The sequence below is a fragment of the Nesoenas mayeri genome (assembly GCF_963082525.1).
Source record: "Nesoenas mayeri genome assembly, chromosome: 15".
NCBI lineage: Eukaryota > Metazoa > Chordata > Aves > Columbiformes > Columbidae > Nesoenas > Nesoenas mayeri.
This window is the reverse complement of record NC_137559.1, coordinates 5104829-5130561: the sequence shown is the minus strand read 5'-3', so window position 1 is coordinate 5130561 and position 25733 is coordinate 5104829. Positions and strand designations below refer to the sequence as shown.

The following is a 25733-nucleotide window of genomic DNA, read 5'->3' as shown; positions in this document are numbered from 1 at the left end:
TATTACAGGTGCTGCTTCGGTCCTTTTCATTTGGAGAATGAAAGGTATCATCAAAGTGCAATTTGGCATCAGGTTCAGACACAGTCTCCTCCTCCCTGCGAGGCGAAATTCCCTATTCAGAGAAATGATGGAGGCAAAGTAGTTTTGCAACATGAAAGCGGCTCTGATGAGCCACCTGCCCTGAGTTTCCCTTTACTTGGCTGAACCCTCTGTCTGTCTCTCAGCGAAAATTACTTGGAGCCAATTGCCAATTGTTTGCAACTCAGATTTTTATATTGTTACTGAAACAACCATCATCTGTAGAAACTTAATTGGCTAGCTAAGAAACCAGGACAAAGAGAAAAGTTCAAGCAGGGAAATGTCAGTGGACTCTGCTGCTCGTTCTCGCTGCATTTGCCGATCACTCTCGGCAAAGGGGGAGCGAGGGACGCACCAGCCATGAATTTTGAGAACTCAAACCCAATTGTGATTTCCCAGAAGGAGGTAAAAATCTGGAGGTAGGACCAGATTCACCATGCACGTTCAGCCGTGGCTCAGCTGAGATGAGATGCAGCAGCAGCGTGTGGGGTGTCCCTGAGAGATCGGCGCGGCAGATCTTTTAAGTGAAATGAAGCGGTTCCTTTCCTCAGGCTTGCTAAAAATAGTAAATACTAGAGTGATTTATTGTCATCAGTGAAGCAAGGAGGGGATGGAGGCAGGAGCTGTGTATGGCAGCTCTGGGGAGCTCAGCTTGGGGGGACTTTGCACAGGGGTGAGCAGAGCCCGTGTTTGTGCCCCGATGTTTTTGGGTATATCCCAAATTTGCATTTGGGACGGAGGCAAAGTCTGTTGCTTGTGCAGGATTTGTTTATGGGCCAGGGGCATTCATGGGAGTAAAATGCTTGGAAAGAGCAGGGCTGTCTGCAACCAGTGCGTGCACTGGAAAGCACCTTTGTCTGCTCGTGTTTTGGTTTTAAGGGGATGTAGGATCCCATTCTCCCCCTGCTCCCTCCATGAGACTCAGTCCCTGCCCTGGGAGGGCTGCATGTCCCTCGGGATGCAGGGATGGTCCCCAGCTCTGTCCCTTTGCCCAAAACGTGGCTGTCATCACCTGCCATCCAAGCTGCAGGGCTCCGATGTGCCAGGCTCAAAACCCAAAAACTTTGGAATTTCACCTGATACAAACCTGCCTGGAAACAGGTTTCTTGTGCAACCAGTGCTTTGCAGGCTGAAGGTATCGAACAGACTTAAATTAGTTCCTTAAAGCTGCTTGTAGTTATTAGCATTACAAGCTCTGATATGTGTTTTTATTGCAGCTTATTAAAGCATCAGTGGTTGAGAGTTTATTTTTGATGTATTTTATTGCATGATGATTTACAATAAGCTCTTAAAGAATGCACAGTCATTGCTTCTAATAATCATTTAATACATATTCATAAAGCATTTCTAAATGGTACCTTCATTCCGAATATGTTATTGGAAGCGACACGTGGGCTGGAGTCTCCTGAGCTGCACGAGACCAACACAGCGTCTGATAAAGAGACATAATATTTTTGCTCATCTCACCGTGCAGTGCTGTGAATCTTCAGGTAACCTTTAACTTCTTCAGAGATGCATTTCTCCGGGGAAAAAAAGATAAAATTAAGAGAAAAAGCTGTGTTTAAGTGTCTCGGAGGCCAGAGAGCTTCAGCCAATGCTTTGCATTGAAACCTGGGGCAGCTGATTTGTGGGGAGGGAAAACACGTTGGTTGGATTCCCCAAAGAGTTAAAATAACTTCAGGCAGAGCTAAAATAACTTGGACTTGATTTATTTGTTAAAGTGTTTTCTTTGTTGAGTGTGCAAGTGTTAGTGGTGGCAATAGGATCACAAAGTGTGGCGCAAACTTTTATCTGTCTGAAAACCAAATCTCTAATTACAGAGAGAATCCTTGAGACTTGATAAAGGAGAAACCTTGGAGGAAGCCATTGTAATACAGGGAGGTTGCCTTGTTACCGGAGTGTTGGGAGAGGGGATCACACTTCATTTGAAACCCTGTTGTAGCCCCAAAATGAGGTTTCTTGTAGTGGTGCTTGGTCCTGGTGCTGGTTGCAGTTCTTTGTAATGTGATTTTTATTGTTTATTTGGACAAATCCAGGGAGAAGAGATGGGCGACATGACTTTGGTCTGGTCCCAGAATGGTAAATTTAGGTGGGGGCAAGGGGGAAGGTCAGATCTTTTGGGGGTGAACTGCTGAAGTTTAAGCAACGATATCTAGGCTTTACTTAATTTTTCTTATCAATTGATCTCAAAGCACTTTGAAGAAAGTTGTTTGCTTCCTCCTGGTTGTAGAGATGGGGAAACTGAGGCACGGAATGGCAAAGGGTTTTTCTCAAACACTACTGTAAAGCAGAGCCCTGTCGTCTGCATCCTGGGCTGGTCCTGAGCCCATCAGCTCTAATTATCTGTACAGAGAAAATGGGCAGCGCTGGGTGGAGGGGAACGCGGTCTGGATGGAGGTACATGGGTAGGCAATTGGTTTGGTAAAAAATAAGTTCATAGAAATTAGGTTTCTTTATGAAATGAGTGAAAAGAGAAGGAGAAATTCACAGTGAAATAACGAGGATCCAATACTTTGCTTGCCTCGAATGAAGGTCCCACGTTTTCTTCTTTGAATCTGGGCTCGGTGCTGTGTCAGAGTGTTTGATGAGTGTGTGCTGGGCAGGTGGTTTTGTGAGCTTTGTGTAACTTCAGTGTGTGATCTGAACATGTGCAGCCAGCACCGGGCTCCAGATGCAGACGTCTTTCTTTGCTTTAGGTCTCCTGCTCTTCCTGATGTTCTAATAAGGAATAACAAAACCTTTAATTGGATGCTGGGGAAAGATTTGTCCTTGGAGCTCTTCCCTCTCTCCGTAGAGAGGGTTTTTTCCTTTTTGCTGGTGTTCGTTTGCAAGGAAAGGATGGATTTTGGTCATTTTGGGTGTTTCAGTCCAGGCTGGAAGCAGCTCCCAGGGCTGGGGGCTCAGCATCCCCCCTACAGCCCCCAACTCCTGCTCACACCTGGATCCTGGGAGGCTGCATTGTACATTTTGTCCCACTTTTGTCACCTCTCTCTGAAACCCTCAAGGGCTGAGCAGCTGAGTTTGTTGCCTTTATCTGCAAAGAGCTGCCGGCTCCTTTCCTCGAGCTGGGACCCCCAAGTGCAGCAGTTTGCTTCTTCACCCAACACACCGACACCTCCAAGAGCAACACATAGGAGAGCAAGGCTTGTATGCAAATACTGCTGGCAGTTGTATAGCGTGGAGTCATTAACATTTAGGAAGCTGTGATTATATAAGAAAACAAGAAAATAAATCAGCAGATACTTTGTCTTCCTGTTTAAATGTCCATCATGGGATCCAGCGGAATGGTTTTGCTTAAAAGGAGCATCAAGTGGTGTTTTGAGCAAGGGCTGCTCTTGGGTGGTTAATCACAAAGGCAGTAATTGGCTGTCATACTGCTTTCTTTCTCGTTTTTATTCTCATTATTCATTGCCCAGAGAGAGAAAGGAGAAAAAAAGAGACGACAGCCAGAGAGAATAAGAGCAAGTGCTGCTGGAGGGCTCCCCGGGAGCCCGTGTGGGTGTCACCTCCTGCGGGTGGCTCAGTGCCACCCAGGGGGACAGTGTCACCTCCTGCGCGAGGCTCAGTGCCACCCAGGGGGACAGTGTCACCTCCTGCGGGTGGCTCAGTGCCACGCAGGGGGACAATGTCACCTCCTGCGGGTGGCTCGCTGCCACCTAGGAGGACAGTTTCACCTCCTGCGCGAAGCTCAATGCCACCCAGGGGGACAATGTCACCTCCTGCACATGGCTCGGTGCCACCCAGGGGGACATGGCACCGGGGAGCGGCCATGTGTGGGGTCACTGTGCCTCGCCACGGTGATCATCAGGAGCTTCCCCCATCAACTCTTTGCTTAAATACTTTCCTACAGTTTATTAGGCAATGCAGCGCAATTCCCAAATTTATGTCACAATTAATGAATTATAGTCCACAAGCAAATGCTTGCTTTTTTTTTGGATTTTTTCTTTTTTCAAGTTAAATATATTTCTCCATTTGCTTCAGAGCTAGAGCATCTTCTGAACTTTCAGCCTTGAATTTACAGCTCTGCACCCCACTTCTGCTCCTGTCCCCACCACCCACACTGTGGCTCAGAGCCTTGCCTTCATCTGCCTTTGCAAGCCCTTTTCTTCCCTTTTTTTTTCCCCAAAAGACCATTTTCCTGTCTCCCTGCAGACCCCACTGGACATTGTGCCCGTCCTGGCCACCCGGTGCCCTGTGATACCGGGGATGGAGCCACTTTCTCAGAGATAATTTGAGGCAAGAAAGACACAATTAGATGCACATTTCAGCCCTTCACCACATTTGACTAATTGAGAGGGGAATTGAGGGTTATTTTTACTCAATGCAGAATCTGGAGACGGCAAAATATTTTTCTTTCTGGAAAAGTTGTTTGGCTGTTCAGCACGGCCGAGCGAGTTTTGCTGTCGCCACAGCCCCGCGACGGCCACGGCAAAGTGCCGATTATCCAACACACGAGAGGAACAATGCTAAAAATTACAGCTCTCAGCACCAAACCAAAATCAAGACAATTAAATTAAACAGTATTCCCTGAAAATAAAACAAACAGCTTCAGAACAAATATGAGGCCTTGGTACTTATTTTTAAAATGTTTTTTAAGCTTCAATGATTGTTTGCTGCTACCCTTATCTACAGTCATGCTGTGTAAAGCTATAGCTAAATGGAAAGTTAAATGTATTCACGAGGTGTTGATGTCTACATCTTATTATTTGCAGTCTCTCGGGGAAAGCAAAAGTAACTACAAACAGCCCGATGCCAGAAACTGGTTTCTTGACTAACAATGTTGCTTCAGCACGCGATGAACTGGTTCATTCTAGAGTGGTCACAGTTGTTGACGACAAGAAGCTTTGTGTTTGAATATGGCCATCCTGCCCCAGAGAGAGGGGTCGTGTCCATCAGTTGGGAAATATCGGATCACGGTGAGGACCAAGGGCTACGGTGAGTCTGTTGTGCAGACACGGGCACTTCAGGCTCTTCCAAACTTCTCCTTGTGTGTCTCCTCTTCTGGGGATTTTTCTGGAAGCTCCAGATGTCAGCACATACCCAACCTGGTTAAGATGCCGAGCTGCAGTGCCACAGAATTGCCCAATTAAAGCTGAAAGCCCTGGGTTCATTCGCTGATGGAAAATAAACCTAAGGTAGCGCGCTTTAGAAGAAGAAAATTGTGATGAAGAAAACTGCGTTGGCAGAACTTGAGAAATTAGAGTTTATCATCTTCATGCCGCTAATTACCGTCACTATATGCTTCCTTGGTCCTGACTTACCTCTGAAATAGGTGTAAATAATACCACTGGTGATGTCCTGGGAACAGCGAGCCCATCGTTCGCTGCTGTCCCCATCCTCCCCCTGCCACCAGGCAGCATCGCATCCTTCCCTCCCCATGTGTTGGGCTCACCTTCCATTTACTGCCCTGCTTGCTCTTTAAACCCAGGCGAAATCTGCAGGAGAAGGCACTTCTAAGTGCTTTGCTGGATTGGGGCCAGGGCTGGTTCAGTTTACAGACGTGCTTGACCAAGTACTAAACCCTCAACGCCATCGATCACTGTTGCGGCATAATGTTAAAATGTCCATCAGTGCTTTGAGCAAAAAGCCTTTTCCCTGCAACACCCTCAGGAGGCGAACACAAAAAGAAGCTGGTTCCAATCCAGACGATTTCTATCAACATTTAAAGCCTGGTTCGCAGAGATTCTCCATGGCTTTCACCTCACTCTGGCTGGCAGCTGTCGCTCTCCATTGCAAGCATCCACTGAATTTTATAACCATTTAGCCAGAGCAAAAAGCAGCTAGCAGCAAAAAACCAAACCCTTTGCAAGCTCCATTCAGCACGCAGGTCGGTATTTGTTCTCCTTTGGCTCACTGCAATCCTGCTCAGATCAGGAGGAGTCTCTGCAGAAAGCAGCGGGTTGGGGGTCAGACCCCCAGTTCCCCAGGGAGGACCCCAACACCCCCACATACCCTCTGCTTTGAACACGAGTCTGATGTCCGATTTCCTCTCCTGGTCCGGCTCTTGTGTTCCACTGGCAATAGCACTTGCCAAGAGCCCCGGTCAGACATGTGCGCTCCCAAAATTTGGATTTCCTACTGCAGTAGGTTGGAGTATCCCTGAAGCTGAGCCCAGCCCAGTGTCCATCCACAGGTGTTGTGGGACTTATTTGTGTCTGTGTACACTGAAAAATAATGGAGAGGTTGAATTTTATGCATTTTTTCCCAAAGCATTGCTAATGTCCGTGCACATCCCAGGGCTGTGATCGTTTCTCCTGCTGATTCACCAAGATGTTCCTTTGAAAGCTGTAAGTGGTGTTGAGGAGGGGCCTCATTAACACTGAACTGTGTTTATTAGATGTGGAAACCAGATGAGCAATTATCTCTCAAGGCAAGACCATAGTTTGCAGCAGTCTTTCCAAACACCTTTAACTGATCTTTTTTCTTCTGTTAGCAAGACATTCCTAAATAAATATCCTTTTGGGGACTTGATGCATCAGGAGATAAGCTGGTGGGCTGCAGCTCTGTCTCCCTTGGCCCAAACTCCACGTCCCTTTGTGGGGACTTGCATGGGTCAGCGCTGGGGACATGTGCACTGCCAAACTCGGGTCAGAACTACGTCTGATGAACCCTTGGTTATAATTGCATCCTCCGGTCCTCTAAGTCTTCTTCATGCCAGTGAAATCCAGCGTGGAGAGCAGCATCATGCCCTTCCCTGTTCCATCGTGGCTACCAGCAGTACCCAAACTCACCCATGGGCAGCCCCCAGAAACCTCCTGCACTTGCTTATGTCACCAATTTATTCCAGATAGCCAGAGAGGAAGGTAATGAATTTCAGCTGTTTACCTCTTTAAAAAACACGCGTTTCTGTTTAGACATAATTATCTATCCACTTCTAAGAAAGGCGCCATTGATTGCAGAGCTGAATTAGCATTTTGTTGCGTTGGCTCTGACAACTGCCTGCACCAATACAAGAGCACTCCATGAACATTAACTCATTTAAAGTGTAAATTGCAACTCCTTTTTCATTTTCCAGCGTGGGACCCAGCTATGCAAAGCTTCTCCGAGCATCTCCTATGCGTGTCCAACACCAGAGAGCTGGAAGTGCTGGCAAGTGAAAGGGAAGGAGTGAAGCTTCTCTGCTTTGGGGGGACTTTTGGGTTCTCCCACCTCCACAAAGTGATTCTGTCAGCTGAGGATTGCAAGGAGGGCTTAGAAATGTGGCTGTGGTGATGGTGACACCACCCTGGGGAAGGTCCTCTCTGCCAGCTGCAGCTACTGGTACCCACTGCTAACCATCAGGGGCTTAACGAAGCATGAGACAGGTGGCTGCTCTCCAACCTGGCCTGCTCAGGAGGGTGAGGGAGAAGCTGCGTTGATGTTTCTCATGGTTACAACCCCAAATTTCTTTGCTCATCCCTGCTCTGGGCTCTACTGCTCCCATGTCAGGACCCCTGCATGGGATGGGGGGGTCTCTGCACTGAATGGGAGCATCTTCCCGGGGAGCCCCGACGATGCTGGGGGGTCTCCAGGCTGTGAGAGCACTTGGGTCTGCCCAGCTGAGGTAGGAGAGCTTGGGGACAAAGGTGGAAAGTTGGGGGGACAATGGGACTAAAGCTTTTCATCACCTCTCCTAGAGTTGCCCTCCGTGTTCCTTCTCTGCAGCTCCCACTCTGCTCCTTGTCAGGCTCATTTATTGTGTGTCAGAATAATACTGGTTTGGTTGGGTTGCAAACGCTGCAGGAGGAATTTTCAAAAAGCTTTTTTTTTATTACTGTGTGAAAAAATAAAACCAGCCCAATAACTTTTCTATTAATATCAAGCTTTGTAAGTCTTTTGTTTGGTTGGTTTGTTTACAGAATCTCTCATTTTGGGTATAAAGTACTTGACAGCGTCCCTTTGAATATGTGTTAAAATAGATCTTGGTTTCATTCCATGCGTTTTGGGGAGGATATGAAGTAATTTCACTTGTCAGCTATGAGCAGGAGATGGTTGGGGCCATTCCCTGATGGGTCCCTGTCCAGGGAGGGGGAGAGGAGCAGCCCCAAAAAGACAAATTCTCAAAACTGAAGCTATTTTACACCAGAATTTAGAAAATAAAGAGATAAATTATAAAAAAACACCCAACTGATAATAAATTTAGGCTGAAAAAAAATCTAGCTCTCCACCGAAGCTCAGACAGGCAAACAGGCGGTGGAGGTCTGGGTTAGAGACTGCGTGTCTGAACCTTGTGTGGCCTGAAAATCTGCTGAAAATTGGCTTCTCTTCCATCAGACTGAAAAGGATGGCCAGCACTCATTCTTTTTTGCTGTCAGCTGCATCTTGAGATCCAGTGTTTATTTATTTTGATCATATTCCAGTTGGAGGCAGAAGCAAGAGATAGTAGAGACGATCAGAGAGAAAAATTAAGGCTGTTAGGAGTTCTTTTCTGGCTTGCAGGAGCCTGGCTGTACTGATGTGGCCAGCTGTTGAGGTCACAGCTGGTTGCAGATGGCTGCAAAAATCACTTTTGCTTCTTGCCATTGCAGCATCCTCATCCCTTGCCACTGGGCATCTCCTCCCCATGGCGCTGTGGTCCCCGCTGTGTGATTTCTGGAAGACCATGCACAGAGGGGTTGGTTGAGGCTCCAAGAATTTGGCTTGTTGGCCTTTGCACTTGAGCGCAATTACCGTTTTCAGCAGTTTTTTAGCACGGTCTGGTTGTCAGGCATGGAGCACTAGGTCCTGCTCTCCCCAGGATGCTGCTGCAGCACCTGGTCTTGTTCCCTGACAAAGGTGGGTTTGGATGCTGCTTCGCTTTTATTAAGCTTGAGTCTGACCCAAGCCCAGGGCACCTCCCGTGACAAGGCAGGTCACTCCGTCGTTAAGGTCCTTTGCCTCCTGAGATTATTGTAATTTGAGGAGTTATTACGTTGTAAACGTAGGACAAGGAGTTATTTAAAGCAGTAAGTAGAAAATCACTAGCTGATAAAACAGCTCGGTTTAAATTTGAGCTCATTTAGATGTCAGTCTAAACTGCCCCTTGAATCAAAGCTGCTTAAATTATTCTGAAAAATAATTGCCTCTATTCATCAGAAGAATGTGCCATGGATCCAAGTACAACATGAAGTGTTTGATCAGGGATTTTATTTTTCTCCCCTTTTTCTTTCAATATTCTGTTCAGGAAAAAACAAACAAACAAAACCCAAACTCTTTGCTCTCCTAGTGATACTGTCCTTTAACAGAGCGAGTCAATCCATCAAATTGCAGTGCTGAGATAGCTAAGTTTTATCTGTCCGTGATGGATGTTGCTGCTTATGCAAATCCACCACGAGACTCTGCCTGCAATAGTTCTTGGCTCTTTGGGATTAGGACTTCGGTTTCCTGCAGCTGAATTAAAATATGCAGCTATCCTGACTGAGAAGAGTGAGTGTAGCAGTTGTTTGGGGACAGACTTCGGGATTTCCAGTGCTGGAAGTGTCAGTAAGATCATTCCTAGAACTCAGTGTTGCAGCAGCTACTGCGCTTGGGTACCAAGGATGAGCAGGCAGTGAATTGCAAGTCGTGGAAGGTAGCAAAATCCACTGGTAATGCTTACAATTCTTACTGTCCTTTATTTTTGCCTCGGTTAGCTCCGTGCAGAGCCCAGGAGCTCAGCAAACCCCAAGGGCTTGGCTGCTCTTTACATCCCAGAGGCAGAGAAGACCCAGGTAAAGCCAGTACTTCTGCAAACACCCAGCTCTGCTCTTATACTCAAAACTGGACTGAACCTCTTTCATTTTGGATGCATTGAGGCGTTTGGCAGGGGCTGAAAGCCTTCCCGAGGCAGTCACAGCTGTGCAGAGACCAGACACAGGAGATAACTCTGCTCCCTGAGCTCAAGCGTGAGCTGAGAGTTACAGTGAAAACATCTGAACATCATCAGTTAGGTTAAAAGGGTATTTCTTGTGCAGATCAGCCACACTTCTTGGACCTATTCTTCTTCTCCAGCACAGCACATGCAGCAGCAGATGTTACAGACAATAAGTCAAACATTTTGCCATTTGAAAGTCACGGGCAGCCCCTGCCCACGGCAGCAGCAAAGAGCCGGAGCTTCAGCAGGACTGAATCCAAAACTACAGTGAAATGAGTTTCTTCCATTAAACAAACTTCATGCCCCTTGATTTTTCACCTTTGTATTAGCATTTCGCAATTGCTCAATGCTTTCCAGCTGGATGACATTTGGTCTTGCTGTTTGTTGACCCTGGGGACCGTGGCATTGACATTATTGCTACCAAGTGACATTTACATGGACACCGACGTCATATTGGTGTCAATAATGGCAGCCAAGTTTATGGCACAGCATTAACAATGTGAGGCAAGAAGGGTACTGTTAAAACAAAAAAGCCAGTTCAGGTGGATGGAAACATCCCTCTCTCCAGGTGCAGTTTGGCTCATTAAAGCAGAGATCAATGCTGACAGTAACTGAAATATTTTAAGACTTTTACACCACAGGCTACTCTGATGCTGTGATGAGATGGACCCTGGCTGCCGGCATGGGGGTCACCCCTTCGCTGGGTGTCACCACATCTAGGCTGGGACCCCCATGGCAAAACCAGCAAGGGATGAGAGGGATGCTGAGCAAGGGATGAGAGCAGGCTGCTGTCCCCTTCTCAGCCCATCGAATTCATGGGGATTCTGCTGTAAATGGGAGAAGCCGTGTTTGGTCCAGAGCTGCCGGTGTTTGTTCTGACCCTACCTGCGTGTCTCCCTGCAGGAAAAGCAGATTGGCATTTACCCACAGACAGAAAGTATAAAAAGGAATTAAAAAACAGGGGCAAAATAAACCCCAGAAGTGCTGCCATGTCGCTTTGTACAATGAGTGAGCCCAACTCAGCAAAGGCAGGACCACGTCTTCCCCATCCTCTCCCTGCATTCTCCTCCCACATCGCCTGCCACCGAGCAAACCTGGCACAGGAAATATTTAGGATTCGACCTCCTGCCCAGGGTTCATCCCCAGCATCATCATTTCGGGAAGCCGAGCTGCAGCCCCGGATTTTCATGGCACTGAGCCGCCCCCGGGGATGCGGCTGCAGCTCTCTGCCCTCCGTGACCCGTTTCCCCAAGTATTTGGCGTCTCGCCCACGCAGCCGTCTCTCTCAAGCAATTACCTGCTCTGATTGCTCGCCCTCGCATGTCACAGCTTAGGTAGGTGCTTATATGTATTTTAATCAAGTGAGTCACGCAGGCGGAGGGGACCAGGCAAAACACTGTTTCTGTCCTTGTCTCCTTGCTGGGTAAATGATGGCTGGGAATTTAGTGAGCATGAAATGCTCCCATTGGGGTGGATTTAGTGGATTTGGTGGCTGAACGGCTTGTGATGTGTTTAGAGATCATTTGGGTTTATTTTGGGTGAAGCGGTAGAGACTTGATCCCTGGCCCTGGCTCTGAGATCTCACTGTCAATCAGGAATAGCACCTTTGAATTACTAATCACTGAGGCTTTCAATTGCAGAGGGTTCTTATCATGATATGTTGGAACGGCAGGAACAGAGGCTTTCCTGAATGGTCTGAACCCGGCACTCAGGGGCTTCAGAGCAGTTGTCATAGGAAGGAAAATCACACTGACCCAAACTCCTCTGGTACAGTCCAGATGTGGCATTGCAGCTGCAGAACTTAAACCACATTAAATGGTGTTTTCCATCATATACTAAAAATGCAAATTCAAAGGGCAGCTCCTGAGCCAACCTGGCACAGGGCAGCTGTGCCGAAGTTCATTTATGTCACTTTAATCAGTACAACCTTGTTTCCTCTCGGGGCATCTTGGAGAAGTTAAGAATGCCTTAACAACACGCTAAATCCATTTGCCATCATCACTCAGGGCATTAACAGACACTAATTTAACACAGGCTGGGGATGTTTCCAGAGTGATGCACACTGGCAGGCTGACGTGGAGAGGTTTTCCTGTGGGTTTGGGCATAGCAATGATTTGTGTCGCTTTGATTTCCCCGCTGAGCTTGTTTGGGAGGTATGAGATCCACCGGGACGCATTTGTGCTGGGGAGGCACGTGGCAGGGATGAGCGATCGGGTTTTACGGATCCTGGTTTTATGCTCAGAAAGCCCCAAGAACAGGGGGGATTAGTGTTTCATCGACTGAGCCGCCTCGGGAGGCACGTGCACCCCTCGAGGTGCTTTTATGCCTGTATCATCCTTTTAGTTTGAAGTTTAATCCCCGATAGCTGCAACTTGCTGCATCGCCTGTCTCATAACTGCCTTACAAAGCTGTGACAACAGGCAGGGAAAATGAAGCTGTCTGACAAACGATGCATGACAAGGACTCGGAGTTAACCGCTTTTAAATTCTTTATGGCTCCGAAAGATTGGCTTGAGCAAGGTGAATGATTTAAGGTGCATAATGAGATGGATTTAGCCTCCTTTTACTGCCGGGGAATGATCTGTGAACAAGCTTTGATCTCTGCATTACAGTCCTTACTGAGATTTGTCAGTGAGGGGGGTTATTTGAGGACCACTGGTCGTTTACTTGGTTGCACACTGGTGACTTTTTCCCAGTGGGACAAATGCCAACTCCTTGGTGCTTTCAGAGCAAATAAATACCATTGGTGCTGCCCGGAGTGCCAGAACCAAAGAGAATGTGTTCAAAGGGCACTTGTGCAGCAGGTCTCTGGTTTACAGAGATTTGGGCTTGTGCAAAGTGTCTCCGGAGCCACACCAAGGTTTCCGTGTCCTGTGATGATGAACATCACAACAGAAGAGTCTTCCAGGTTTGGGATGCCGTGGTCGTAGCACATCTGGGAGGCCCAGGGCTGCAACCTGCCGTGCTTTGGCCAAAAATCAGCCAGATCCAGGAGCTCTGCCCCAGGATTATCTCTTCGATCTTTGGCAAAGGGAATTACTCCCATTTTGGGGGAGAAAAGAACATCCTGCGGTAACCCAGCGGAACAGCTCAAGGTCCACGTGGGGCTGGTACCAGTTTGGAGTCCCATTATGATTATTTCATAGCAAACTGGTGGGATGGAATTATTCCAGTAACTCGGGGCTCATCCTTTCTTAAACAAGAATTCTCTACAATCAGCCTCATCTCCAAAGACATGTGCCAACTTGGAGTCTTTTGGGCTGAAATATTGCTTCTGGTCTGCATGTTTGTGGTGCTGTTGGGGAGATATGTATTTCTGAAGTGCAGCTGCTTCATTTTGTTTTACAATTCATAAGCAAACGAACCCAAATGATCCAGCACAGTATGGGCACTAAAAATAGCTTTAATCAATCAACTTTTTAAAAATAAGAATGTTCCTCAAAATTATGCCAGCACCAGCCAGTGCTGCCTCTTGGGAATTTTATTCTGATTTATTTCTCTTCTAGTTCTGTTCTTTCTTTTTATTTCTTTTTAGTTTTTCCCTGTTTCTATTTACTCAATATCGTTGAGTTTGGACTGTTTGCTGTTACTTAGGGTACAGGATGAGGTGGATATTGCAGACTTTTGAAGGTGTTTTTGTCACTGGTGTCATGAGGGGATGGGAAGCATTTTTGCTTTAATTTGCCAGTATTTGGGCAGCACCACTAAACATCGGTAAAACATGCACTAGGTACTTTAAAATCAGTATTTCTACACTGGAGCTGCAGTGGTTGTTCTGTGGTCTGCTGGACCACTTGGGTGGAGGATTGAACCCCATTCCTGCCTCCTCAAACTCTCCTCCTACAGCCGATTGCTGGGGAAAAGATGCTGAATTGTATAGTTTACAAGCAGGTCCTTAGCCTTATTTCTAAAGGTAAATAGAGCCGTGATTTTGCAAAGGTGGAATTACACACCCGAGTCCTGCTGCTCTCCGATGAGAAGTGCCTGCCCAGCTCACCAAGAGAACTCTGAAAATCCCAGTCTCTCAGATGTGTGTGTATATATATATGTGTGTGTGTGTATATTTAGTGCATTAGTCACAGCTTAGACTATAAAAACTGAAGCTTAAGTTGGCTGCTTCCCCTGTAAACATATGTTCTCCTTGTAACTATAACTTGGCTTTTTTTTTTAGCTCTGCGTTATTCCTCAGCATCATGTGCAGTACATACAGATACGATAACAGTAATAATCACAATACTGCCAAATCCGAGCATTTAAAATAATGGGTTAAGTCTCCAAAATCCCCTGACTAGCTTAAAAATAATAAGATTATGTGAAAATAGTAAGCTTCATGATCTTGTCTTGCTGCTTTTCAGTTGCTGGGTGTTTTAGGCTTTAGGCTCCTGCCTCTCTCCAACATGGGCATTTAGAAATGAGGGTTGGGGAGGGGAACTTGTAAATGAAGCTGAGACCGATCCAGCTGAATGACTTGGGAATTTGAAGCAGTATGTCCTGCATCACAAGGCAGGGGGTGAAAGCAAGGGAGTTTGTGACACAGTGGTACTAAAGTCCTGGCATTTTTTTACTGTGTTTACTGCAGAAATATTTTTAAAATTAAAGTGACGGATGGTAGAGATTATCTCCCTGAAAACAGGGAGGTGCAGACTGAGCTGCCTATGGAAGGAGACCGGCTGTGTTGTGGTACGTCCGAGCCTGAGGTTTCTGGGCTTGTTATTTGGAGCGAGGAAACGACGGGTACAAAGCAAACAAGACACAAACCAGGGCTGCGGGCATGGCAGTCTATTCCGCACCTATGCAATGTAAAAAGCAATATCAAAACCGGAGCTTTCTAAAAAGACAGTTTATTTTTCTTTCCTTTTTGTCTTTAAGAAGGCTTTCAGATTTTTAAAGAAAATATTATACTTCAACTTGCAGGCCAAGAAATCCCCTTATAGCGTTGCACAAATATGTAAGGATCTGAAAGTCTTCTGGAAAGAGGAACTATCCACATTGTTTTGCTGGCTAAAATGCATGAAGCTGAGATCCAAGTTGCATCATTGCAGTTCATTTTACTTTTTCCTTTGGGCCAAGAATCGGAGGTTTATGGTGGGAAGGAGCTGAGGGGTGCTGGATTTGGTGGTTTTCAGTTCAGCAGAGTCATTCTTTTCTTCTGCCTGCACCTATCCATGTCACTGTGTTCAAACCATCTCAGGAGATGGAGCTATCAGGCCTGGCCGGGGCTGGTCTGCTGGTTTAATTAGATCTGGGCCTAAACCAGTTGAACTAAACAAGCGCAAAGTACAACGTGAGCACCATGAGCTCAGCGAGAACACAGCTTATTTCTGCTTTTGCTTAAGTTTGTTTAGTTGCCATCAACTTAACAGAATGAAGTGTCTTTTAAAGTTTAAATGTGAGGGTCTGGAGGACAGGGTGGAAAGTTCTCCCTCTGGGTTCATCCTTTTGCCCCGTGGGCAGGTCTGTGTGGTGGTGACACCGGGGTCTGTCCTGTTCCTCTGCTCCTCGGTTTGGGACCTGAGGTCAACAATGCAAAAAGTCACAAGTAGTACCACTTTAAAAAGGGAGAGAGGAAAATAACGTCAAATCAGAGGCCAGATGCAAACTGGCCTTCAGTTGTTGCACTGAAAACAATCCTCCATGCGCTGGGACTGATACCAGTGTCAGGTGATGTGGAGCTGACGAGTGGCCACCCAACCCCAAATCTTTGCTTTGGGCTCCTGCCGTTTGGTTTTACTGCTGGAAATACTCGGGCTTTTCTTGAGCAACAGCTTCAACACACCCTCGAATTCCCACCTCTCTTTTTAAATCAAGTCAAAGCCTTACCAGCTAAACTGGCACAGCAGAGATCAGCGGGGTAAGAGGTTCTTGTCCATGCTGAGGCATGACCAGAGCTCTTCATCCTCAAGCCTCTGGTCTTTCCCTGGAGGCAACTTCAGTAAAACCATGTGAAAAGCTGCCAGAGAGCATCAGCATCAGGAGAGCATCAGCCGTTACACTAAGAGCAGGTGAGGCCAACAACATTTTGGGGCAGAACCTTGTTTCTGTCTTGCCACTTCTGAACTTGGAGCTGGATTTTAGTGTCAGGGACCGTGTTGATCCCACAGGTTGGTGCTGTGGGGCCGGAGCGGCCCCCCAGGGCAGACAGGGCTCTGCTGCTCCCCAGCTCCTGCCCAAAGGGTGTTCACGGGATTTGAGCTTAGCCCAGATACGCTGGAGATGTCATTACCCGGGAATTTGCAGCAGAGGAAGAAATATTAAGCAAATCTTTTGCAATTATCTTTTTCTCCAGCAGTTAGTCTAGATCTTCCCTTTGCATCTTTTCCTTTTCAGATCTCCTGGTTGCGAAGTTAGCTGCTTTTAAACCAGGTGGTGCTTCGGTGGCCTGGAGAGCAGCGGTTGCCATGGTAACTCAGAAGTACTCGTTTTTGCACAGTCACGGTTTTAGCAGGTCGCAGCCACCGCTGCTGCCGAAGAACCAGGGGTATCCCAGACCAGTCCACACTGATGATTCTAATTTGACAAATCAGTGTTTTCTAATGGAAAACAAAGTCTAATTCTTGATGGGTTCTGCTAGAAACAAGGGCTCAGGCAGCAGAGAGCGGGATGGAGAGTAGTAACGCAACCAGCATCCCTTGGTGGGTGGTGGATTCAAAAGCCTTATCACTCATATGACAGGGAGAAGTGAGATTATTGACTTTCCCATCACTGGATCACTAGGGGATGGAACCAGGGCAGGGCAAAGGTGCAAGTCTGGAGCCACGAGATGCAAGAGACCTAATTAATCAGCATCATTATATCTTTTTTTAACAGTTCAAAATTCACATGCTTTAATTTTTTATTACTTTAAAGGGAAAAAGAAAATCCCCAAGTATAATAAGTGAAATGAATGCAACTGCAGGTGCCCTGGGAATAGCGCAGGAGCCCTGTTTACAGGGAGTTCCACGTGAATCCCATCGAGCAATGCAAATATTGTAAGTAGGATGCAGCCACGGGTTGAGCTTTGGTTGGGTCTGATGCAGGCTGTTTCCTCTATGGAGCAGGATTACCACTCTGCTTCTAATTAGACGAAAGGAAGGGGATCCAAATAGCCCCTAAAGATGTCAAAAATCAGAGAGAAGTCATTGAAGGGAGGGAGAAATGAAAATAAACCACCGTTGGTATTTCAACGATGCACGAGCCCTCTGGGGCTGTGGCCAGGAGCTTCGCCTGCTCCAGCTCCTTCTGCATTGCTGACGGCGTGACCTGGATTTTTATTTCACTTGTTTATTTGATTTCATGCATTTCCATTTTAGACAAGTGTGTTTCCAAGTCTGATGTGTTTGGTCTCCAGCACGGGCTCCGAGGTGTTCCTAGCTCTGAATTTACAAATTAAAGCCATCTCTCAAACAAGAAGTGGGTTAGGCTCAGGCTTTAGGGAAGCTACAGGACCTGACCCACTCATTTCTCCTCTTTTAACCTGGATAAATGAGAGCATGTGCACAAAAGTAGTCTGAGACTTCAGCCCTACACTTGCCAAATTTTATGCTGTGATAAATCTTATGCTGAACTACTAAAATGCTAGATAAAATACTTATACAAGCAGCAGGGATAAATACAGTAGGTTTTGTTGTTGTTGTTGTTCAGGTTTCCAAAGCAGGAGAATTGTTGTTACCAGAAATGAAACAGGGTCTGCGCACTGTTTTCTTTGTGATCCCTTGTTCACATATGCCTGTGTGTTTGAAAGTGTAAAGGTTTATTCATACACAGATGTTTCCAATTATTTTCCTAAGAACACTTCTCTCATTCATGCTTAATTTGTGAAACTCCTGTTTAGTTCCCCCAAATCTTTTTTTAATTATTTTTAAGCTCTGGGTCTATTTTGCTCTGATACAAATCACCACTTACTACTGGAAACTGTTATTGTCAGTGCAGTTGAACACTGGTGAGTCTTATAAGAGAATATGGGTTCTTTTTTGGTGACTGGAGACATCCAACCTTGAGCCTTTCCCTGCCCTTTCACAGCCTGTGCTGTGCACCCTGGGTCCTGCTTGACATCCCATATCCCACGTGCCGCCATCCTTGGCCCTACCAGTTTGTGCTGCTGGCTTGGCCTTGTTTTGCCTTCATCCTTAGTCATGATGTAGAGTTTAAAATGGACTCTAGAGCTCCTTGAGGCTTAGAAGCCAGGTAGGAAGGAGATAATGTGTGTTTGACACCTATTCCCATGACTCAAGATGGAACCAAGGAGAACAACCTCACTGGTTGTAGCAAGGAACCGGGCACAAGCTGGGCTTCTGGTGGTGATGGTGCCTGAATTAATTCATGTTTGTCTAGCTTTCTTTGATTGGTAATGAAAGAGTTAATGTTAGGGGACATGTGGGCTGGTTGGCTGGTGAAGCCTTTGAGATCTGGAGATGAAGGTTGTTGTGGGAGGAGGACAGAGGTGCTGTGCTCTGGGTGTGCAAGAACAGAAGATGGAGTGTGGGGGATTGGAGATGGAAAGCGTAGCCGGGAACGTCCCTGCACTTCCCTGGCTTTGCTGCTGTGTTGGAAATAAAAGGCATCCTTTGTGCCTTCATCTCAACAGGAGCACCCTTTCCTCAGTGGCCAAAAACTTCAAACCTTAGCAAGTCTGGGATGTTTCGCAGCGTTTTCTTTTGTGCTTGTGGGAGGAGTGAAGGGTTTTTTTGGCATGTAACTAGTGTGATGCTTCCACTTCCCACCTCTTCATGACCCCTGAAGCATGTGCTCTCCTTAACGCCCTCCTTTCACCTGGTTCGAGCACGTCAGCATGCTGGTCATCCTCCTGAACTGCGTCACCCTGGGCATGTTCCAGCCCTGCGAGGACGTGGAGTGCCAGTCGGAGCGGTGCACCATCCTGGAGGTAAGGAGCCCGTGCTGCCCCATGTGCCTAAGATCTGTGGGATGCAGGGGGGTGGCCATCCTGGGAGCTGGGACCCCCATCTTGTCCCTTTTCCCCTGGATCCAGCCATGGAAGCCCTTCCCGTAGGGATGTTTTTTCTAGTGAGCCACACTGCAAGATGCAAAGTCTGTCCACCCAGGAGACCTGCTGCCATGGCCCTAGGTGAGACCTGAAGGCTGATTTGGACTTAGCCCAACAAGATCCTTTGTCTATACAACCAGTAAGGGTAGGAGGGCTTCGAACTGGGCGTCCGGCTCCCACTGGAGGTGTTGAACACTTTTGAATTACTGGATGGCCAATGCTACAAGGAGCCTCTTGCTTGCAGTCAGTTGGTCCCACCTCAGCCAGGTCACTGCTGGCATCTCTTGGATTAGAATCATAGAATCATTGAATCGTTTTGGTTGGAAGAGATCTTTAAGGTCATCAGGTTCAACCATAACCTAAATCTAGCACTAAATCATGACCCTAAGAGCCTCATCTCTGCATCTTTTAAACTCCTCCAGGGATGGTAACTCCACCACTGCCCCGGGCAGCCTGTTCCTGTGCTTTACAACCCTTTCTATTAATAAATTTTTCCTACTATCCAATCTGAACCTTCCCTAGCACAACTTGAGGCCATTTCCTCTCAATTGCTGCAGTCTGGTCGGTGCAATATGGCACCGTCGACTTTGCCATTTCATTCCTTTCTCCATGGACAAAAAAGCAGAGGACCGGCCCATGCCAGAATAACTGACCTTTGGGCAATGCATTCCCGTGCAAAGCTCACAGACCCTTGTTGGCCATCCCAAGCTTAGTGGGGCATGACACTTGTCCCTTCATCCCTCGCCGCGTCCTGGCAGTCCCCTTGCTGCCATATGCCCGCAGGATTCGGTTTGGAAGCGCGTCCCGGCAGCATCTGGTGTGTGGGCTGCACCTTGGCACGGGGCTTCCCACAGCAACTCGGTTCTCCGGCTCGGAACCAACTTTCCTTGTTTCTAATGGATGACATCAACCTAGGCAGGGACTGCCGACATGTGGTGGTGTGACGGGCTTGGTTGGTTCAAATCCCACACAGATCTGCTACTTGACTTCCCTTTGAGTGTTTCAGCCGTACGGGATCCTTCCAAGCAGCCCCTCCTGCCTCTTTCAAAGATTGCTATTCCTGGCATTTGCAGGCAGTTCTGGACCAGAGTTTATCATCCAACCCTCGTTCAACCTTAAAAGAGGATCTGTTAAATGCAGAGCCAAGTAAACCAGATGAATTGATAAGCCCCTAGAGGTTTGTTATGGAATGAGATCAGTTTTGGAGAAACTGTTGCCACCAGAGGCATCCAGCATAGGGCCGTCTCAGAGGGTCAGGCTCAGGTTTGGTGTGAAGTGGCATCCAGAGTAGCACCAGAAAATATCACACTGCAGGCAGCAGAATAGACACTGCAAGGAGTCCAGGCACTGGATTTGGTTTCTAATATCGGCTTAATGATTACAACGTGTATTTGCAAAACCCAAAGGGTTACCCTGAAGAGTCTACAGGCAGAAAAGGGCTGCAGGTGAAGTCATTGTTATCCCTCACCCTGCCACAGCTTACAGGAGGGGATGGAAGCCAGAACATGAGGTAGGAAAGCCTGAACTCCTTTAGGGAGGCATTTGGGTGCCAGTTATTAAATGAACTGAAATAATGGAGCAAAACTTCAGTGTAGTTTATCAAGGGAAAGGTTGGTTGATACAGCCTGAGAAGATGGTGCTCACCCGCAGAGAACATGGATGCGCAGTGGGAACTTGGCTGCCATGCGAATGTTCTGTTAATTTTACTGTTAATCCACTCAGGTCTCAAACTGAAAGTGCCAGAGACACAATACTGAACAGTATGGGCATTAAGAGAGTGGTTTGGACAGCATGTCTGTAGATTGAGAAGTTCCTGTGCTTTGTCAAGTCTGTTATTCAGAACAACAAAGCCTCTGCACGTGATATAAAAGCAATCTGTATCTCCTGATGTTCAGTTTTGCAGAGAACATGTAGAAGAGTATTTACAATAGAGTCCATTTAATGGTATCTTCAGACATATCCACATTTGATGCATGTACATGTTGTTTGCAGGAAGGCTGGAGAAATAAATCACAGCTAGCCAAGTCCCCACTACCCTACAGAAGTCATTCTTTAAGTAAAGGCTAAGGCAGGTTCTGTAGGGCAGCACTGGGCTAATTGAGGCACCTTTATTTTCTCTCCTTGTTTCACAGTAATCTAAAACCCCAAATTTTGACCTTCATCAAGAGGCTCCTGTGCTTGGCCAGTGGGATGCTCTGGGTCTCTGCGCCATGAGGAACCACTCCTGTTGTTCCTCACCTGCAGAACTGCCCTTGGAGTCACCACTCCAGCCTCTGCTTCACTCCAGCTGGGTCTGGGGGCAGGAACCTGGTCCCTTCAGGAGTCTGTTAAGACATCAGAGGTGATGCACATCACTCTGTGTTAGATGGGACAAATTCTTTCTAGGAGGTGTGAGCTGCCCGATCTGGAAGCACAGCTTCTACGGCAAGTTGCTGAGACCTCACAGACCCAAGCACAAGTTGCTGTTGAATCCATAGGCTTGAAAAATAAGAAGAATATCCAGCCTGTAAAGCAGTGATGTCCTTATGTATTTGTCAGTAGATTAACAGAAGCTGCTAATGCGTCCCATGCAGGAGGTGCACTCAGGGGTTGCCATCACCCATCAAGTGTTGCAGGTTTTATTTCTGAGTTTGGTAGGTGCTTTATTTGGTTCTGGTGCTTTGCCAGGCAGTGTTTGCCAGGGTATACAGAGCACCTCTGCCATGGAAGCACTCGTGGCTCTGCCTTCCCTTTCCCTGCTAAGAGAGCACAGCAGAACTGACTGTAATAATCTTTTACTGGTCTCCAGGCATTTGACGACTTCATTTTCGCTTTCTTTGCGGTGGAGATGGTCATCAAGATGGTAGCTCTGGGGATCTTCGGGCAGAAGTGTTACCTTGGAGATACGTGGAATCGCCTGGACTTCTTCATCGTGATGGCGGGGTCAGTAACAAAACCTCATAAATTTGTTCATTGCGGTGAAAGCAAGAAAACCCTAGAGAGCCAAATCTGTAGGTTGGCTTGGCTGGTTTTCATAATGTTTTGTGAAAGCCGCCAGACTCAAGCCAAGGCAAAGTCCCATAAGTCTCATTTGGTTTCAGCTCTGGCATCAACGCCAGATTATGGGGTGGGGTATGAATGTCAAGGCAAAAACCATCGGATTTTCAGTAGCCATCCTTTCACCAGTGTCACCTATGTCAAATCAAGCGCACCCGATCTAGTCCTCACGGTAACCAGTATGTCCCAGTGCTTGTGGTTAAGACTGCTGTCTCCATAATGGGTGGAAAAAGCACACAGCAGCTCAGCCCTCTCCTTTTATGTGACACCATTAGAGAGGCAGAAATTGGCCAAACGAGGAGAATCTAACCCAAAAAATCTGGTTCAGAAGACTGAAATCCCAGTGGAAGAAGCTGGCCAGAAGTTGATCCAAATTACAAGCACATGCAAATGCCTCCTGTAAACTCCTGGGGGTTTATGTTTTAATACCACCTCCCACAGCTGCTTATTTGTGCAGGATGTGTTAATAAAAAGATATGAGGAAGATGTGGGTGCGTCTGACACCAGTTCCCTCACACCCGTAGGGAAAAACTGTGTGGACTAAAAGCCTGGTGAGTCTAAAACTTTTTTTCTGTAAATAAATGGATTTTAGAAACCCCAGGCTCTCTTACCTGCTTAGTATACCCTAGAAAGGGATAGACTGCTTTAATTACAGAGCTCTGCCTTATTTCTGAATTCTTGGGTTTGTAATGACCAGCCTGGGGTTAATTAGAACATTCCTGTAATATGTTGGGGCATTTTCGCTCTTACGTTAGAGATGTACAATCTTCACCGCACTAATGGAGTTTTGTTTTGCTCCACGTTATTTGTCTGGAATACAATTAGGAATGGCCTTACTGGTTTGAATAAAACATGAGCTCTCCTGAGCGGAGCTTCCTTTGAACCCGTGTGCGGTTACAGCCCAGGAAAGAACAGCAGGGACAACAGAAGAAGCAGTTAATTATTTCTTCTTTCCTAAGCTGCTGGAGAGTTTAAGCCAGAAGTAGCAGGGGAAGAGCAAGGCTGTGGTTGCAGGGCGAGCTCGGGATCTGAAATCTGCCATCCATCACCAACGTACCGACAGTGTTTGCCCACGCTGGACCTGCAGGATGAACTCTCCTGATGTGGAGGTTCCCCGTATCATCAAACAGATCATCCCAGCAAAGCAGGAGGATAAATAGCACATCCAGGCAGAAAGGCTGAGTCCTCTGCTCATACCCCAGGGTCAGGTTTGGTGCCAGGATCTTTGTGTACCTGGGACGAGAGGCAAGACGGCTGGTGGGTCAGTGGGGTGGTTTTCCAGGGAATTTCCCCACCTCTGTGCTTGGCAGATGTTTGAGAAGGATGAAAACAGCCAAAGCACCAGGAGGCCCCCATGGGAAGCTCTGCTGCCAGTCTGGCCTTACCCAAGCTGAAGAAACAGCCCTTCTCTGTCTGATCCTGGGCCACCCGCAGATGATTTGGGTGTATTTGAGCCATACCTGTGGCATCATTTCCCATCTCTCAGAAGAAAGGCTGGGCTGGGAGCTGGGCTGACCAGTAACGCTGGTGGAGGCCAAGGAGAAGCTGTGCAATGTGCTGAGGTTCTTCACCTCTCCCACCACTGCCTTCGATCCAACATCTGTTCCTAAAACTGGAGCTGGTTTTAGGAGGGAGCACGCTACTGGAGTAATAAGAGTTGCTTTTCCCAGCAAGCAGATGGATGCAATGAAGTTATTATGAGGCTTTTTCTGATAAGAAGGGAAACAAGCGATGGGCAGTGCTGCCTGCTTTGTTTGTCCAATTCAGTCTCCTCAAATAAGCTGATTTCTCTTACTAGCAAATACACCAAAGAGAGCGGAGGATAAGCGGGGAAACTACAAAATAAACGTATATTCTGCCTCTAGCAACAGATTGTGTCTGAAGTTTGTTCCAGCACTGAAAGCCCTTTCATGTTTTGCTCGTCTCAGAAATGTACCCTGGAAAATTTCAGATGGAATGGAGCTTACAACCTTGCAGTCTGTCTAGCAGCCAAGTTGAAAGAATTTCCCAAGCATCCAAAATGTAGTCCAGAGAGGTTCCTTGTGCATTCAGTCCCTGGAGACATTGCAGGCTCATGTGATGTGTTTTGGACATCTTTAACTTGACAGCAGAAGGAATGGAAACTGTTGGTGGGAGAAGACATCACAAAGGCTTTTGGCTCCTTTGTTTTCAATACGCAAAGGCTGTAGGAATCACCTACCACGTGCCAGTCCACCCAGACCTCCAGTCCCTGCATACCGCACATTTCCAGCTTTAGCAGGTTTCTGTCAGGCATTTCCAGAGTATTCTCAGTTTACAGGTGCGATATGAGAACAGGACCCAAGCTTGGCCTTGACAAAGAAACCTTTGGCTTTTTTATGAAGGTTTCAAATGTTTTCACCACTTGTAGAAGGTCAGTCTGGAATTCATCATGTGTTTCAGGTTGGCTTCAGTGCACAAGGTAGATCCTCCTGGGACTTACTTTCAAATCCTAATTGGAGTATCACAGAAGTCCAAAGTATCGGGGTCAGAAAGTCTGTTTCCTTGGCCAAATCCTGGATTATTCAACTTTTATCAGCCCCATTGAAACTCCAAGGGCCAAATAAAAGTGAGGCCCCAGGAGTCAGTTGGCCCTTTAACACGCTAATAGTTGCACATGATCTCTGGAGTACAAAACCAGCTCCCACCAGAGCACTTCATGCTCCTTTTCCATGCTATTAGTAGTTCAAAAACTGGATCGGTTACACTAAAATCCACTTACTCAGCCACCCGATAAATTGTGAGCGTGCTGTATTGGGAGCACGCCAGTGAACAGATTCGGGCTTCAGCGTTGTTCACTTTGGGGACTTTAAACAATGCATTGGCTATTCCTGCAAGGTCTGTTTAGAGCAGACACCTGGTCCTGGCTCCGGGCCCCTCGGCACAGGTGTGAATGGGCATTTCCCCTGGTTTTCCTGCTGTGTGGTCCTTCACTCAGCTCTGGCTGCTTAATGAACACAACATTCGATTTAAAACCTGGTTTTGTGCCTTGCTGAGTTTTAGAGATATTCATCATGTTCGCTTTAGTTCCTGCATACCAGCTTTAGGGTGGTTTTGATTTATAAAGACTCACTAACTACTTCAGGAAAAAAAAAATCTCTGGAAGGTTATCACTAAAACCAGCTCAAAATCACCAGTGTCTCTGCACAGCAAATTAAGGCTAATGGGCCAAAGCCACCTCAGTGGCAATGCCAGCGATATCACAGGGTTATAGGAAACAGCTTCAGGACAAAGCCAAAAGAGAAGCAAATATCAGAACAGCTGGACATTCTGAATTAAAGTTTGTAGAGAGGAGCAAGGCATCAAATACGAAGTGCAAGACTCCAGCAGAGCAGGTCGTGGACAATGATGTGCCTGAGCAAGGCCGACCTGAAACCAAACCTCCCTCTGCCATCACCCGATATGCATTCAGCCGTTGTTTTGGTCCATTTGGCTGTTGCTTCTTGATGGCACATAGTGATTTTGGTCCATCCTGGCTGCAGGATGCTTCAAATAAAAACCTCTCTTTCCACTGAAGCGCCTGGTTGCAGCAGTTCAGCTGGTATTTGCCTCCCTCCTTCCATATTTGTTTGTTTATTTAAGAAAAAGAAGAAAAAGAGAGCTCTTTCTCCACAGAATCCAGCAGCTTACTCACAGGGTTGCTTTTGAAGCCGTTATGTTATTTGAACAGGCGTGGTGAGAGATTTGTGACATATTTACAAGTGCTTCCCTGTAGTTAAACTCATAAATTGTAATTACAGCCATGCTAACTAGCCATAACCCCATTAAAAAAACAACACTACGCACATTTGCCGCTCATTGCTATAAAAGA

At 46.9% G+C, this 25733-nt stretch overlaps 1 protein-coding gene across 1 annotated transcript in view; it reads left to right on the top strand.

Moving 5' to 3' along the window:
- CACNA1H (calcium voltage-gated channel subunit alpha1 H) overlaps positions 1 to 25733 on the top strand; it is a gene marked incomplete at its 5' end in the record, with an annotated part of 222698 nt that overhangs the window by 84654 nt on the left and 112311 nt on the right. Inside the window, 2 exons of the mRNA XM_080353920.1 lie at positions 18637 to 18748; positions 21657 to 21790. Of these exons, the coding sequence (XP_080210046.1) occupies positions 18637 to 18748; positions 21657 to 21790 (246 nt within the window). The remainder of the gene's footprint in view (positions 1 to 18636; positions 18749 to 21656; positions 21791 to 25733) is intronic.